General features: G+C 45.3%; 1 protein-coding gene across 10 annotated transcripts in view; it reads left to right on the top strand.

Moving 5' to 3' along the window:
- The window catches only part of ADCK1 (aarF domain containing kinase 1), a 93,153-nt gene that overhangs the window by 10,590 nt on the left and 66,600 nt on the right, over nucleotides 1-15,963 (top strand). For 4 of the 10 annotated variants that reach the window (XR_010472852.1, XM_065063807.1, XM_065063810.1 and 1 more), the window contains exons 2-3: nucleotides 2,386-2,523; nucleotides 6,870-6,953. Coding sequence is in view for 8 of the 10 variants with exons in the window: in XM_065063807.1 (XP_064919879.1) it covers nucleotides 2,398-2,523; nucleotides 6,870-6,953 (210 nt within the window). In the remaining 2 variants the exon portion in view is untranslated. Of the gene's footprint in view, nucleotides 1-1,890; nucleotides 2,051-2,225; nucleotides 2,524-6,869; nucleotides 6,954-15,963 lie in introns of those variants that run through there. The other 6 variants (XM_065063811.1, XM_065063809.1, XM_065063806.1 and 3 more) reach the window with 5 other exon arrangements.

Raw genomic sequence — 15,963 nt, 5'->3', positions numbered from 1 at the left:
CGCGGTCTGCCGGGCAGTGCGGCCGCGCCGGGGCGGGTGGCGGTGCTGGGCCTGGAGGGAGCCACCTCCGGCGGGACACCGGCAACCGCCCGCCCGTCCCAGCAGCCCCGGGTGGGCTTAGGAGGGCCCGGCTGTGGGGAAAGGGCACCTTGTGTGTGTGGAGTCGTGTGGAAGTCAAGCCAGCAGGAGAGAGGAGCGGGGCTGATTTATCAGCGCAGGCCTAAATAACGAGTGGTGGTGACATCGTGAGGCGAATTTCACAGCTGACGGGGTCTCTGAGGTGCCCCTGGGGGTGTTGTAAAGGCTCCTCAACACCTTGTGGAAAACTGTGAAATACAATTGATTGCTGACAATCCATTTCTATACCTTAAGTTGGAGGGCTTTTAGTTATTCCCTTTTTATTGATACAACACATCAAACATGAAAGTAAGAACTTTGTTGCTGAAGAGCTCAGCTGCTCTGCCTGTTTATTTGCTCCCTAAAGTTCCCATCTTCTGTTCATGCTGTACAGCTGGCGGGTATGGGAATAGGTGTGATGTCATGAGCTGCAGATTATAGCTTCAGGTAGGAATAAGATGCAAGAACAGATGGAGTTGCATCCTGCTTTCAAGCAAATGTTCTTTTGGTAATAAAGAAGGTGAAGCTAAGAATAATGAAAGAGAGAGGCATATTTTCTGTGTTTAAAAAAAGTCACTGTTTGCACCTTTCACTTCCAGTAAAAGAAATTTTACAAAAACAAGGAGCAGAAATGGTTTAATTAAAACACTTAGCAGAAGATGGTTTTTTGAAGGTGACAGAAGATACAAGAAATTTTTGTACAAACGAGATCCGTCCTCCAGGAAGATACCCAGAATTTCTAGAATTTCAGTCAGGTCAGGGGAGGAGGGCACCTTTTTTTTTGGTGAAGTGCATGTTCATTTGGCTGTAGTCAAGGGGCCAGATTTATTTTCTCTTGAAGTTGATCGTAGGTTCAGAGGAGTCGTGATCAGCCAGCTAAGCCTTGTGACAGGAGAAAGAGCTGGGGTACTGCAGGCGGCTCTGACTGATGCTGGCAGAATGTATATCAGCTTTTTTGCCTCAAAGTTACCTAGGGCTTGTAAGGAAATAAAAGGAAATAATAAAATTCAACTAAGGTTCATGTACAGAGGTCTCTTGTGTTATATTAACCTATTTTGCTGATTGTGTTCTTGTGAGGTGTTTTTGAAAGGCTTGACCCGTGTCACTGCATGTGTTTTTTGTTTACAAGGCTTCCAAGAGAAAAGGCATGAGCCAGACTGACCCCACTAAAGGTTCACAGAAGCAGGAAAGTTTCTCAATTAAGTCTAAGAGTAGGTGGACTCCATCTGGCTAAGGTAAAAGCCTGTGCTCTAGAGGGTGCTCTCGAGCGCTTGCAGAGGGAGTGAACCATCGCTCTTGGTTCAGGGTGTAAGCAGAAAGAATGGTCGATCATCTTTTCTATCCAATGCCAGTCAATGGGGAGGGAAAGAAAAATAGATCTGATTTGTAACTTTTTTTTTTTTTCAGATCTGAATCCTCTAAAGTGACATGGAGATTATAACACGTCTATCACGTGTAATGATCTACATGTTCACACTATTTTTATATGCTGCGGTGCTCCAAAGTGCTTAGTGTGGGAAGTGCATTTGTTCCCCACCCTCAGGAGCGAGGCCTGTGCTGGGCCTGTGACGGGGCCAGGATTAGGCTGTTGCTTCCTGCAGATGTCTGTTCTTGCCACTGCAGTCCTCGCCTGGCACTTGAACAGGATGGTGATGATGATAAAACAAGTCTTGCTTGGTCACTCTGAGCAGTTCCCCATCCCCTGTGTTGTGTGTGACTGTGCCCCACGGCTCACCAGCAGCAAGGCACTTTGACACCCAGTCTGGTAGAGTTCCCAACAAGTTTTTGGGTGCTCTTGGTGTTGCAAGAGCTCTTTTTAAACCTTGCTTGTTTTGATACTCTCTTGGTCCCTTGCGATGGGTCTATTCTGGGATATCTTCAAAACATTTTCAGTGAAGATGAGGCCTACTGCTGTGATCAGAACTGACTTTTGGTGAGCGCTTGCTCCCTTGTCCCTGTCCACCTGTTGTTTCTCTTTGTAAAGCATCTGGGGCCATGAGCACATATTTTGTTCTGGGTTCCCAAGGTCTATCACAATGAGTTACTTCTGGCTTTGTGGCCCGTAGACACTGTTGAGTTAGAAATCGCAATGGAGTCAGAGCTTGCTTTTGGTTACTGCATGGTTGCTTGAGCTCTTGCCTGAGGGCATGCTAGCAATGCATCAGCAAGGAGCAATTAAAACTTGGATTGCCATGTCCCTTGGGGCTATAGGCATTAGATCACTACATCCTTCGCAAATGTTATAGTTGCTATTTTGTATCTTGGCAGGACTCATCACCCATGGCACGAAGGGCCTTGAAACTTGCTTCGTTGACAGCAGCCACTTCTGGCATCTATCTGTATGGCAACAAGTTCCTGGATCCCAATGATTTTGGAATTGTTCGTGTGGGCCGAGCCGTTGCCACAGTAAGTTTCATCCTAGAAATGTGCAGGAGTGTTCCTAGGTGGGTAAGAGAATTGCAGTTCACAAGAACTTGAGATTTCCTGCATTCCCTCTCTGCACTTCCTGTTGGCAGCAGGCTCTATGAGACTGAAGGTCAATACGGGGCTCTTCAAGTTCTTGACATGGTGAGGAGAAAAGATGCGAAAGCCTAGAAGGAATAGAGCTGTTTGCATGTTTTGGAAAGAAACATGCAGAGATACTAGACTGCAGAGAACTGTCTCTGCTTCCCTGGATTAGGTAGGACCTTCAGAGCAAGGACTCACTTTGGGCTCACAGCTTCATCAGCCACCCTTCAAGGTCAGTTCTGCTGCCTTTAACAGTGACCTGCTTCAAACCATCTTGTCTGCGTCCGCATATGCCATTTTTTACATTAGAACATGTTGGTTTAATGATTGTGGCTCTAGTGTTGATATGCTATGGTAGCCATTGCCCTGCAACCCTTAGTATGAGAGGGGGGACAGCAGGTGTTTTGAGGATCATTCTCAAAGCAAGGTTCAAGTGAGGATGGGAGATGATGTACTTCTGAGACTGGATTGGTTTCCAGAGTTGCAAAATCAATGCTACATCTGCTTAGCGTCACTGCTATATCACCCTTGTGTTGATCATGGCTCTGGAAAACCGTGGCATGGAGACTGCCAGCCAAATAGCTAGCTGCTGTGTGCTTGAGAGTATTCACTGATGAATCCATGGGCAGCCAAGAACAAGGATAGCGGAGACTCTGGAGCAGGTACCAGTCTCCCTGTACTTCACTTGCATTATACATGTGTCACTTTGGGCCAAGATCTCCATCATTTACAGACCCCCAGTGGTAAGGAGCTGTCTGTCTGCATATTCTATGACTTTTAAGCACTTCATTTATGAGTTTTACGGAAAGTCAGCTTCTGAGGGCAGATGCTCTGTGGGTTGGCTCAGATGCTGTTCTGTTTATATGTGCAAGCTGCACCATGGACTGTTGTGAAAAATGAGTGTTTATTTTGAAAGGGTGAGGGCAGAAATACAAACTGTAATCTTCTTACCTAATAAGTGCTAAACATGTGCTAAGCTTCGTTCTCTGTCCCTGACCATGAGACAGCACTGCCTGGTGGCAGGGAGCAGCTCTCACCCTCTTGCTGCACAGAAAACCGAGGCAGGGAGAGGGAACACAGCTTATTGTGACTGGAGAGGAATCTGCTGTCCAGGCTGTTCGGGCTTTCCAGTCTGCCCTTGAATTCTGCCTGCTTGAGCAGTGTTTCTCAGTCTTATTTAAAGCCAATGTTTTCTGTTTAAGACAAAAATAAAGGAGGAGTCTGCAGGATGAAGCTGTGCAATTGGTCTCTTTTGAGTGATGGTGAGAAATTACTTTCCTAATCAATAGGAAGTAGAGTGAAGGAGATTTTCTTTGCTTTAGGTGCTGGCGAAACTAAAAACATGTTTGACTTTCATGTCCTCTGCCTTCAGGGAAGTCACATGTCACGGACTATAAAGCATTTCACTGACCCTGCTCTTTAAATGTGTTAGAGGGTTCTGCACCCGTAGCTGCAAGCAGTGACCCCCAGAAACATGCTGCCAATGTTTATGTGTTCTGTTCGTGATGGCAGCATGTGTTTATATCTGTGTGTCTGTATTCTCTTCAAACATGAATTTTCTGTCTCTGAGTTCTCTATTCCCCCAGTCCTATACAGGACTGCATGTGGTTTGGTTGCTCCTTTAGGCCTGCTGCCCTAGTGACCTTTGGCTTCCCAACCTGTGGTCTGCTCCTTGTTGGAGAGGCAGAGGTCAGCTCCCGTCTGAGCACCGGTATCCCAGACTGCTCTCATTCATTAATCATAGACCAAGTGAAGCCAATAGAGCAATTGGACATGTTTATTTCTCAGAAGCTCAGCTTCTTGGGCTCACTCTTTTTGTAAATGAAAGCTGAGACTCTGTAGCAAACAAACAACTTTGGATATTGGTGGCATGTACATAGATATGAAGTGCCTTTCCTTCAATCTAGTCCTGCCCAGGCTTCTTGCCTGGATTGTTGATTCGAACATTGGACCATAGTGAGGCAGAAGCAGGCTGTAATTAAGAGGTTGTAATCCTTATGAGCTAAGTTCAGCAGCAGACACAAAAAAACCTGAGAGAAGTTATGATGTGGCAAAAAAACCCCAAAACAAAAGCCCGGAGAAAAGAAAACATGGAGGTCAAGAAACTTTACCTAGAACTATAGGACTGTGGACAGATTTCATCTGAGTTTGAATAGGAGGATTTGAGTCTGCGGGTATTTTAAGCATAGTCCTTTGCAGACTTTCTTAAGAAACTTGATGAAGTGTATACTAGCGGAAAATTTCTTCTTGAGCCTCAGTTTAGGGAGCCGGCTCTTGCTTATGTGTGGGTAAGACAACTATTCAGAGGGAACATTGTGCCGTGACCTGGTGAGGTCTGAGGATAGTTTAGGTGTGGTGGAAGAGTGTAAGGTGTTGAGAATTCTGTCATACAAATTGGAAGCCCAATGCTTTGGGACTATTAACACTGCGCTGTCTACAACATCAGTTAAAGAAGTAATGTGGCATTTGTAAGGGGAAGGACTGGTTGATCTTGTAGGTCTTTTTATGTCTCTGAGATTCAGTCTCACACTGTAACATGAATGACAGCACTTGGCTTGGATAAGAAAGAAGTCAGTGGCCTGGACAGCATTGCATTTCAGACAGTGTCTGTGTTCTGGTAAAATCAGAAACCTGGCAGAGCAGTTGTGCATTTGCTGTATTTCTTTGAGGGCATCCCTGTTGTTTTGGGTATGTAGAAGGAACGTTCTGTGCAGTAGCTGAAATACATCTCAGACGCGGGCAGGGATTTGGCAATGTCAGAGTTGCCTATCAGGATCATTATAATACTAATTCAGTGTTTAAGATTATGATGTAATTAGCAACCGCTTAATTAATTCCCTCTTCCTCTGTAATACAGGCCAATTTGTTAGCTGCTTCTTTTCAAGTTGGAGGTGATAATTACCCTCGTGGACCAGCGATAAAATAAGAACCAACTCAAGATTTCATGCAAGGCTGAGTTGAACCTCCCTCCATTTCGAAGTTGTTTTTTGAGATTGGGCAGAGGCTTTGAAAATTTTTCTTCTGAATGTGACTCTGTGTAGCTGTGCAGCTCCTGAGTTCACCAGGCACAAGAGAGCTTGAAAAGCTCTATTTCCAATCTTGAAAACAGGAAATATGAGAAACCTAACCTCCCCAAGGGAGAAGTGTGCCTGTAACTAATTTTCAGATTGATCCCTTCTTTGATACATCTCTGAGCTTTTGCCTGTTGCACTGTTGTCACTTCCATCAACTTTGTCTCAAACCTGATTTGATCCCTTCGCCTTCCTGGCTTTCACATTACATTGACTGTGCTTTATGTGGTAAAAGGGGTAGGATAGTGCCCTGTCCTAGAATGGGATGATACCCCTTCAGTGGGGAGGTTTGAGGAAATCTGACTTTAGATCTGAGTTATGCAAATGGTTCTTTATGCTAATGATCTTGAAGTTCAAATGACAGATGAGTGGACAGGTTCATCATTCCCTTCTCTGCCCCCAGGTAAACTTTATGAACCTGACCTGTATGTTTCTGTTCTGTTTGCTGACTGTGGAAAGAGAGGAACTTTCATTGTAGGATAAAATTGTGAAATACCCTAGATCCATTTTCAGAAAGCAAGGCACTTAGGAATCTAATTCTGTGATCTGTGGCTATGTCTAGCTAATAAGCTTTAGCTGGATCCTCATATTGTTGTATCATAATTGACTCTCTGTCCCTTTGGTCCTCTAGTCCTTTGTGCAGTTCAGTACCCACGAAAGTACCATGGTGGTGAACTTGCCTTTAGCCACTCTGCTCCAAGCTGAACCATCTACCCAGACTGAGCACACTGCACCACTGTGGCCAGGCAGGTTGGAGGTGTGAAGATGAAGTGTGGGATAACTGGTTGGGCACAAAGAGGGTCTTCATGACCTCTGTTACTGGCAACAGACCTTATTGTGGAACCTGGCAGAGAATGGGTGTCCACTGGGCAAGGTGCTGTACAGAGGTTATGAAAATGCTTTGAGTTTCTCAAATGGAGGATAGTATAGGAGTGTCAAATGTTGGTTATTTTTAATAGCTAGGTGCCAGTGAGGTCACTGCACTGCTTTCTGTAAATATTCATTGAAATGTAAGTATTTTAATTTAATTTCTTATAAGTCCATTACCATAAACTCCACTGTGGAGGCAAAACTTTGGAACCTGAGCTACATACATTTTCCCTAACAGCAGGTTTGTTGTTGTGATCAAAGATAATGGCGGAGCCTGCACAACATTTCTGGTTTCATTTGCAGACGGCAGTTATCGCCTACGACTACCTCACCTCCCTTCGGAGCGTCCCATATGGATCAGAGGAGTATGAGTTCGTCAAATCACAGGTAGGTGATAGCACTGGAATGTGTTCCTTGGAAACTGCCAGGCACAGCTGTATTGCCAAAGCCATTGCTATAAAGCAAACCATGAGGCTGTCAGCTTAATAATTGAATATGCATTCTGCCAAATGGGTAACAGCAGAGGCAGCTGTGCTGCATATTACGTAAGATGCTTGCAGGATGTGCAGCACCCAATGGAGAAGCGGTAGCCTTGTGCAACCAGTGCTCACTTATGTCCGTTAGAGATTCAAGTTCTCAGTATATGGGTTGTGATGCGTTTGGGCTTTGCCACCAGTTCTCAGCTGCCCAGACTGGTTGTGTGGAGGTCAGCTGCTGAGAGGGGACTCACAGTGGATTCTTAACCTGCTTATTGACTGGTAATGGCCATAACATGAAAGCTGGGGGATTTAAGTAAAAGGTGTGTGTTGGAGGGAGATAATAGGGATGCATCAGGCTTGCAGATCTCTGAAGAAGTCAGAATTGGGCAAAGAAAGGTACATCTCATTGAGAAACATGTTATGTTTTGGTATTACTTATTAACATGAATCGAAAAAGCCTTTCTAGTGAGAAGATAAGCACCGCTATTGCTCCTCTCAGTCCTCTGCTGCACCTTGCATTCCAGCCTACAGATCTACAGTACCTTGAGCTATGAGTGACACTGAGTTTTATTTGAGTGCATGTGGTGTATGTAGCCAGGGTCTCTGCTATTTCAGCTCAGGGCCATTTTGCAGTAAGAAATACAGCTTTTGCTGAATTAGGCCAGTCTGCATAGTATATTTGAAGTAACGTCTTTAACCTCATTTTTCTTCCCAGTGCATATAGGATTTAGGCCACTGATGTGCTTGTAATGTATGGGGTGGTGCTCTCTAGGGACTCTCAGACTGGAGGGACTATAAAGCTGAAAACAACAGTGGGCCAGGTAGAAATTAGTGGCATTTGACTCCAGCATGCATTAGTCTGCCTCTGGCAGCAAATCCACATCATCATCAGTATGGTCTTAGAGTATTTAGGGTAATTTGCGGAGTGGTGTCCTTGGGCTTGTTATCATCCTTTCCTGTCTGAAGATGCTGAGCTGTTCTGCTGTAGCCTGTCATCCCAGGTGAGTGGCACTGATGCCCTGCCATAAACTGAAGACAGATGTGCTGGAGTCTGGAGCTTCACTTTCCATCTGCCCATGTCTCTTCCATGTGCCTTTGGAACCTGGTTTGCAGAAGGGCTGCTTGTAGCTTTCTTGAGTGACACACAGGTTATGGAGTTATCAGTGCTGTGGACAGCTTGTCATTTGGCAGCAGTTTGGAGCAGCCCTTGCAAATTCCTGACCTTTTGCCATGTCTCTCTATGGCTTCATTAACCTCTGTCATGCAGGTTTTGATGGTTTGTCAATTCATGCCCCGGGCAGCAAGAAAGGGCCGTTTGCCTGCACTGGCCAGAACGCTGCTCTCCCTGCTTGGCAGCCAAGGCCAGCTGAGTCAGCCTCTGTGTGTGGCAGAGCCAGCGGCAAGTGCAGTGTACCAGCATGACACAAGAGGACTCTGTGGCATGGCCAGCACTAGCCCTCGGCTGCATGAAGAGGAATGAGCTGGGAGATAGAGAGGAGGAAGCAGGTGCAGACATAACATGAGTGAGCAAAACTTATTGGCCTGTGGAGGCTTGTCCTGCTGTTGGCAGGTGTTATGGAGTGCCACCACTGGGCCTGACAGTGACAGCCCTTGTGGCTTCCTCAGCAGTGTCCCCGTGGTGCTTGTGCTAGCAAAGCATGAGCTTGGCAGGGAAGAATTTTATGGGCCTGGGCAATTGCATGCCAAACCCTTTATCTCAGTGCATCTCTAAGTGGACGGCAACCAAGTCTTTACAATCTTGCAGCTGATTTTGCTGGTCTGAGACTAGTTCAGGGTTCCCCCATTGGAGCTGGTACTGAAGGTTAGTCACTGGACGGGGCCAAGAGGGTGTGAATGCTGCTCCCAAGTAAGTGTTGTGTGTGTGTGAAGGTTACTTATCGAGATGTTGCTTTTACTTGCCTCTGTCCTGTATAGATCTCTGGTACTCTCAGCTATTCATTTTACTCTCTTAGCTATCTGTCCTTCAGGTGAGGCCAGCTTAACCTCCTCTTCACATGCTGGGAGTTTGGAATTTTCTTTTAAGCATATGTATGAATTGATTACTGATTTCCAGCCTCACTTTTGGTGCTGTTTAGCACAGAGATTCTGTGAGGCAGGGATGTGGTGACCCTGGGACTCTAGATAGCGCCAGCAGGTCTGAGTGCAGCTGCTGTGCCTTTGTCTCCAGTGAAGAGGTGCAGCTGCATGTGTGTTTGGGACAAGCTTGCAGCTGGGGGTGGAAAAACATTTTTTCTTTGCGTCTCCTCCAGGTACCCAGCATACTGGTGGGTGCTATTCCAGTGCAAATGGTAATGCTTAACTCCACGTATTCCCAGTCAGCCATCACACTGGAGCCTATAAATTACCTACTGCCTCAGATGAGAGATGGGAAACCTCAGTGGTAGCACGAGTGAGTATCTGACGCTGCTGGGGCCAAACAGGGACATAGTCATTAGGAAACAATTAAATGCAAAGCAGATTAAGAAGGAAATGAGTTCCCCAGGGGCTTTTAGCCAGGTTCCCATTTAGCTCCAAGGAATTATCTTCAATCTTACTCTGTTTTTCTGTCCCTTATGAGCCACTTTTGATGCTAATGCTCACAGCCACTCAGTTCTCAGCCCCTTTTTATGGTCAGCAAGTTGGAGGTGTATTTACTACTCTCCATGAGGCAGGAAGCAGTAGCTGGGAATTCACTCTCTGTTCCTGGAGTTGATTTGCCCCTCTCTAGTTCTCCTGGCAGCCAGGAGACACGAGAATCCACCTTCCTGATGGCACACACAGCCCTTCCTCAGCAGCTGTCAAGAGAAAAGATGTCTCTTCTCTTTCATTTCTGCCTCTTCCTGTAGCAGAGATAAACCTGCTTAAGTAGTCAGGCTTTATTCTTGTCCCAGTGGTTTCTTCATCTCGCCACTGGTGGCTGGACCACACAGGTAATTTCATCTTTCTCCTGACTTAAAGATCCTTTCCCAGGGTGTCTGCTCTTTTCCTGAATATGATGTTAATGCCAGTGTACTGATGTCAGGGCCAGTGGTAGCTGTGGTTAGCCCCAGGACATTGGATGTCTGTAGGTCTAGTGTCAGGAGCATTCGGGGAGATAGGAGTTTCATGCCTCTTTCATTCAATGATTCTGGCCCTCTCTGCACACCTAAGCTTGGACTTTTCTTCTCGTTTCTGCCCCTGCTTATGCTGGGTCAGAGGAGGAAGAAGGGCAGCTTGCTTACCTCTTGCTTTCTCAACAAACCACTTTATTCTGTTGAGGGTTGCATTTCTCTGACATTTTTCTGTCTCCTTGACTGTTTGTCTCCTCAGTCTCAAGTCAGCCTACCCCCTGGCATTTCCAGTGTGCCTCTCATCATAGCACCTGGATGTCTTGGTTGACACTTCCTATATTGCTGGTGTCAATTTCTGTTGATCGTGCTGTGGGTCAGGAGGTCTCTCACAACATGCAGTTTGTTTAAGGCCTGGCATCAATGGGCTCCTGAGTTGTTGTCAGTGTAGTAAGAGGATTGCAATGGGCTGGTTGTTTTGCAGATTTCAGCACTAGGGGCCACAGCTGAAAATCTGGAGCGGGGCATTTTTTGGTCGTTTTCCTATGTGAGACAAAAGATTAGTGCTGTGAATGTGGATACAGGTATTTTCTTAATGGAGAGGAGATAGCAAGGAGAGAAAGGATCTCTGGTCAAGGTGTATCTGGAGACAGTAAGAATACATTCTTGAATTAACTTTGTTTGCTACAGAATTGCTTTGTCAGGGAAAAGCCATTTGGGGAAGTTAATTAACTTTCCTCCTTTTGAGAGCAGAATAAGGATGTTCTCATTCAAACTCCTGGTTATTGGGCTGTCAATATTTGGGTAAATATTTGGAAGGCATAACCTCATGCCATCATTATACAGAATATGATTTCCTGCTCCTTGGAAGCTAGACTTGGCTTTTGTTGTGTTTGCTTTTCATGTTGGGGTGGGTGTTTTCAAAATGAGCTGTCTCACAGCGAAGTTGCCCAGCTGAAGCATCCTGGAAAGAAAATGAGTGGGTGTATGTGTGCATGTGTTTTTCAAAAATAACCTACAGTTTCTGGATAGTTCACACCAACGAAATAGCCTGTGTCTTTGGACTTCCCTTGTGATTCAGTAACACTGTGTGCCCTAAATAATAAGAGATATCCTAAAATGGTTTCTTCATGATGGAGGTGGACTGCATTTGCAGAGAGAAATTGTCAGGAGCTCTCCATGGCATTCCTTCAAAAAGGCAGCTGCGAGTGGGGACGGTGAGCTGTTCTACATCACAGCCAGTACATGCAGTGGTGGCTCTCTTTGCCTGTGCTTCAACTTGTGGTGAACTGGGGTCAGAAGAAACAAATGAACTTCCCTAAGAGACATGAAGTAGCCATTAGGTGGCAGTGACTTTCTGTCACCAAGCTAAATGGGAACCCCTAATAGAGGTGGAGAGCTTCACAGCCCATCCACAGTCCCTGAGCTGATCATGTTAGGTTGCCCTATTATGTGCTCCCCAGGATATCTCTTAATCTAAAAGACATGGTTGACGCTAATGCAGTCTAAAAAAGCTACTAGCAGGACCAGCTGGTGGCTTGATGACTCTACGTTTGAGCGCTGCTGTCTAGCAAACTTCCTGCCAACACATAAAGAATGGAAGCTTTGCACTGAAAACACATAACAAGCTGTAAAATAAATCTTATAATTGTAAGACACTTCCTTTTCCTCCTGCTTTCTAGAGTGGTGTCAGCTGAATATTATGGCCACAGCATCTCTACATTTTAATTTTGGAGCATTAGGAAGGTCCATTTTTTCTGGGATGTGTGCTTATAGAACAGAATGTTCTTCAGTCCTCTGTAGTGATTTATTCAGATAGGTGGGCTGTATCACTGTGACATTTTTGGAGGAGAGAAGTGAGAGGAAAAAGGCAGTGCCTTATTTATTTATTTATTTATTTTGTCCTGGCTGTGCACTCTTTTCCCTGATGTGCTTCATTCCAAGAGCATGAATGCAAGGGAGGTGTCAGGCACACTGCTTGGCCTAAGTGGTCCAGTATCTTTCTTGGATCTCCCCAGCAGGAGCGAAACTCTGTGCCTTGGGAGCATTTAGCGTTCTCTCCTCCAGGTGGGGCTCTCCCTTTTCAATTGAATCCCTGAAGGCCTCATTACTTTGCTTCTTTGTAGCTCCTGAAGAGGTTCTTAATAGCCAGAAGAACATCTGAAGAACGTCTCAACTGGTACAATGAGGAAACCATTAGGAAGCCCTTGAAGGAGTTAGGCTGCAAGGAGCCTGCACCACGATGAGCACTATAAGAAGAGCAAATGGAAAGTGAAGAAACAATTTTGTTTTATTTAGTGTTTGGACTACGCCCTGAGTCCCACTGTGAAATGAACACTTAGCCATGCAAGGTCAAAAGATATGGCAAGAGATACTATCTTCTCTGAAGAGCTCATGGTTGAGATTTATTTATTTGCCTAGATTTTCACTCTATATGTGGGTTCTGCAAGTTGATATGAACACAGGATTTCTCAGAGGGCTAGAGGCCTGTGTGAAGGGGGAAGGAAACAGAAAGCAGGAATTGCTTAGGATGCTACTGTAAGTAACTTAAGGCTGTTCCCATTGACTTTGGATCAGGCCGTAAGCAGGGATATTTTCTTGATGAAGGACACTGTAGCCTTGAACTACTGGCCAGTTTATATGACTTTGTTGTTGGAGGCCACCTGTAAAATCAGTAGTGCTGACAGATAGCTAGTGCTTTACCTGTTTTAAAAATAGACAGATGGCTTGAGAATTTAAATAATCTGATCTGAGACTAGGAAAAACAGATACCCGAAAGATTCATTGGGGGATAGAGACACATCAGTACTTGCAATGGCAAACTGGGCTTCTCAAATTTTGTTTTGTTTGTTCTTTGAGTCCTTAACAAGACTCATATTGTGGATTCAGTTCCTCTTTCTAAGGTTGCTATAGTCAGCTTGCAGTCAAACACCAGCTTGAAGAACCTCAAATTAGGAGTACACAGATGTAAAACCAGGAACGATAAGTCTGTTGTGGCGTGAAGAGGATATTTTACATATTGGGCCAGACTGGAATTTCAGAGCAGGATTGAATACGGTAGATTTGCTCTGCTAAACCAGTGACCTTATAACATTCTCCCCAAAGTGTATCTGATAAAAGAGTGTGCTGGAGGGTAGCACACAGTTATCTTACCTGTCAAGCCAGTGTCTTCATTTAGTCTGTTAAGTCAGTGTTGAGGGAATTGCTGTGGTGGGTAGTGTCTTGCAAACACTTCTCTGGACTTCTTGGCAACATTGAAGGTGTCTTAGCATGTTCCAGGCAAACCCTTTTACCTGTGTAGGGACTACCCTGTTCACAAACTTCAAGGAAAGGTATCTGTGGAGGCAACTCTACTATCTTCCTCCATCTAGTGCCTCAGGGACAGACTCAGAGTCCTGACAGGGCTCTGCTAGTCTGAGGAAGCCCTTGGGACAAGTGAAAAAGGAAGCTTATTTTCTCTTGAGTTGGAGCAGTTGCTGATTTAGTCTAGGAGCAAAACCAGATGTAAGTGCCAGGTTTGGAAGCTACTCTTTATTGACTAGGGTGTTCAGGTGCCCTTCCTTGAAATCTGCTGATGTGAGCATGTTTCTGCATTTTTGTATATCTGGACAGGCACATCTGTTTGCCTGTGTGGTCAGGGTGCGAGTCCTTCTCTTGAAATAGCCATTTCCAAGACAGAGTCAAAAGTTCAAAGGTGGTTTTGGAGGATTGAATCAAAGATGTAATTGCATTCACTGCTAGCCTAGTTAAGCCTACCTTTGGTCCCACAGGATTGGTTTGAGATTTTTTTTGTTTGTTTTTTTGTTTTTTTTTTTTTTTTTTTTTTTTAGCTTGAGAGTCCTGTGTCAGGGGCTGCAAATTCTGCTGATGGTGCACCATTCAGAGAGCTTGCTGCTCCTTCCTCTGCAGCAGCAGCATCTTGGCAGGTCTGACACCAGTAACAACTTCTTTTTGTCAGTGTACTGAGCTGATGTGACTTGGAAGTGGCCCACCGGGAACAAATAAACATAGTGACAAGGGTCATCTTTATACAGCCTCCACTCTGTTCCTAGCTCCACTTTAATGATGAAACTACATGTAAGCCTGCACATATACACACATGCACAGTGCTTTGTGAAATGCCTCCTGCCAAGCCTGGATCCATTTACTGTCTTGCTAGCTTTGCTCAATTTAGAGGTAAATTCACTGAAAAGTTCACTAGTAGAATTGCTTTAACAAAAAACAAACCAAAACAATACAGCAACCCAGATTCTAAAATGTCTTTACTACTTCTGCAGTCTCTGTTTGAAAATGTAGTAGTTTTGAGTTGCCTGTGAACTCTGTAACAGTGCAGCCTGTTTGTTATTGTAGGGTTGCTCTGAACACAAGTTGTTTTTCGCAGGATTTCTGAAGGGCAGCAGCTTTGCACTCCCATTTGTTTACGGCAGGACTGTTGTGTGAAGAGAAGTAGGGAAAGATATGCTTTCCTCCCTTGGGCCCCTTTCTTTGTATTCACAGTCAGGCAGCACAGCTGGCCATTTCCAGAGCCCAGCAGGAGCTGTTTCATCTCCGGTGTGCTCTGGTATTGCCTGTTCTATGACTCCTCTTCCTCTCCAGGACAGCTTCCCTGCTTCTATTTCTTGCAGTAAACTGAGATTTTATTGTGACAGTTTGAACTGGGAGTTATTCACTGCAAATGTACAGAGTGGTGATCCTTGACTTGGGGAACATTGTTCTAATGAAATGATGGCTCCTGAGCGATGGGGAGTGAGAAACAGCAAGGCTGTTGGCTGGAACCATTCTTTCCATGCTCTGAGCTGGTGCTTGTACTGGGTTGAGTGCTCAAAGATGAGAGGTGTCTGCAACCTGATGCATGTGAAGGGCTCCCAAGAGCTGTACCAGCTCCTGCCTCCCTGACTGACAGGGTTACATCAGTTGCAGCTTTCCTCAACCTCCACTGGCCCCAGAGGCCACAGGCTTGGTACTGAGTCTGTGCCAGGAGTGAGGGTGATGTTTGATTCTTTTAAACCTATGTTTTGATTTTATTGTAGTGAGTGCTTGGTAATATGGCTCAGGACTGAGCAAAACACAGGTAAAACCAGAGTCACACATGCACCTCTTCTGGTGCATCCCTGGGTGAATGCAGGCAGCTGTGCACACTAGCCCAGCACAACCAGCCTCTCTGTTCACTTGTGCTGCCATCCTGTACTGGGCCTGAATGAGCTTCTGTCGAGGGTTTAGATTGTGGGGTGACAATAAAAACCCTGGCAGACGTATGGTTAACCTCCTCTACCCCCAGCTTCCCCCTTTTGCCCCTCCTTCTCCCCCCTTTCCACTCAGGACAGGCGATCGGGAGGGAAAGAAGGACAGAGAGAAGAGAGTTGGAAAAATTAACAATGTTTTACTAATGCTACTAATAAGAATAGAGAAAATAGACAAAATATACAAAACCAATCTTGAAAGTCTCAGCAACTGCAGAGCCGGCACCCAGAGTCCTGGATTGGACTGTGCAGCCAACCGGAGCTGGATTCAGTCTCTCACTAGGCCTCAGTTCGCGTGGACGACTAGCAAGGTCCTCTCCTAATGTCGGCCATAAGCAGAAGGGAAAAAGGGATGAGATCCTCATGATCTCTCACTTTTATATGAAGTATTCAGGTGAATGGAATGTTATACACAGTTGGTCAGTTTCTTGATCATCAGTTTCTCCTTGCCCCTCTTGTGAGGTGTCCATCTGTGCTTATCAATAAGTTTGCGTTCCATTGCTATGTTTACCAAACATGTGTCTGGTTCTCCAGGAAAATGCAGCTAATATGAAGGCTTTAGCTGACAGGCAAATTCACTAAAAGAGAAACTTGTTTTTAACAAAACCAGGACAGCTTCCCACTCTTCTGG

Source organism: Columba livia, chromosome 5 (genome assembly GCF_036013475.1).
Source record: "Columba livia isolate bColLiv1 breed racing homer chromosome 5, bColLiv1.pat.W.v2, whole genome shotgun sequence".
Taxonomy (NCBI): domain Eukaryota; kingdom Metazoa; phylum Chordata; class Aves; order Columbiformes; family Columbidae; genus Columba; species Columba livia.
Note: the sequence above shows the minus strand (reverse complement) of the source record. Positions and strands in the feature narration are given on the sequence as shown.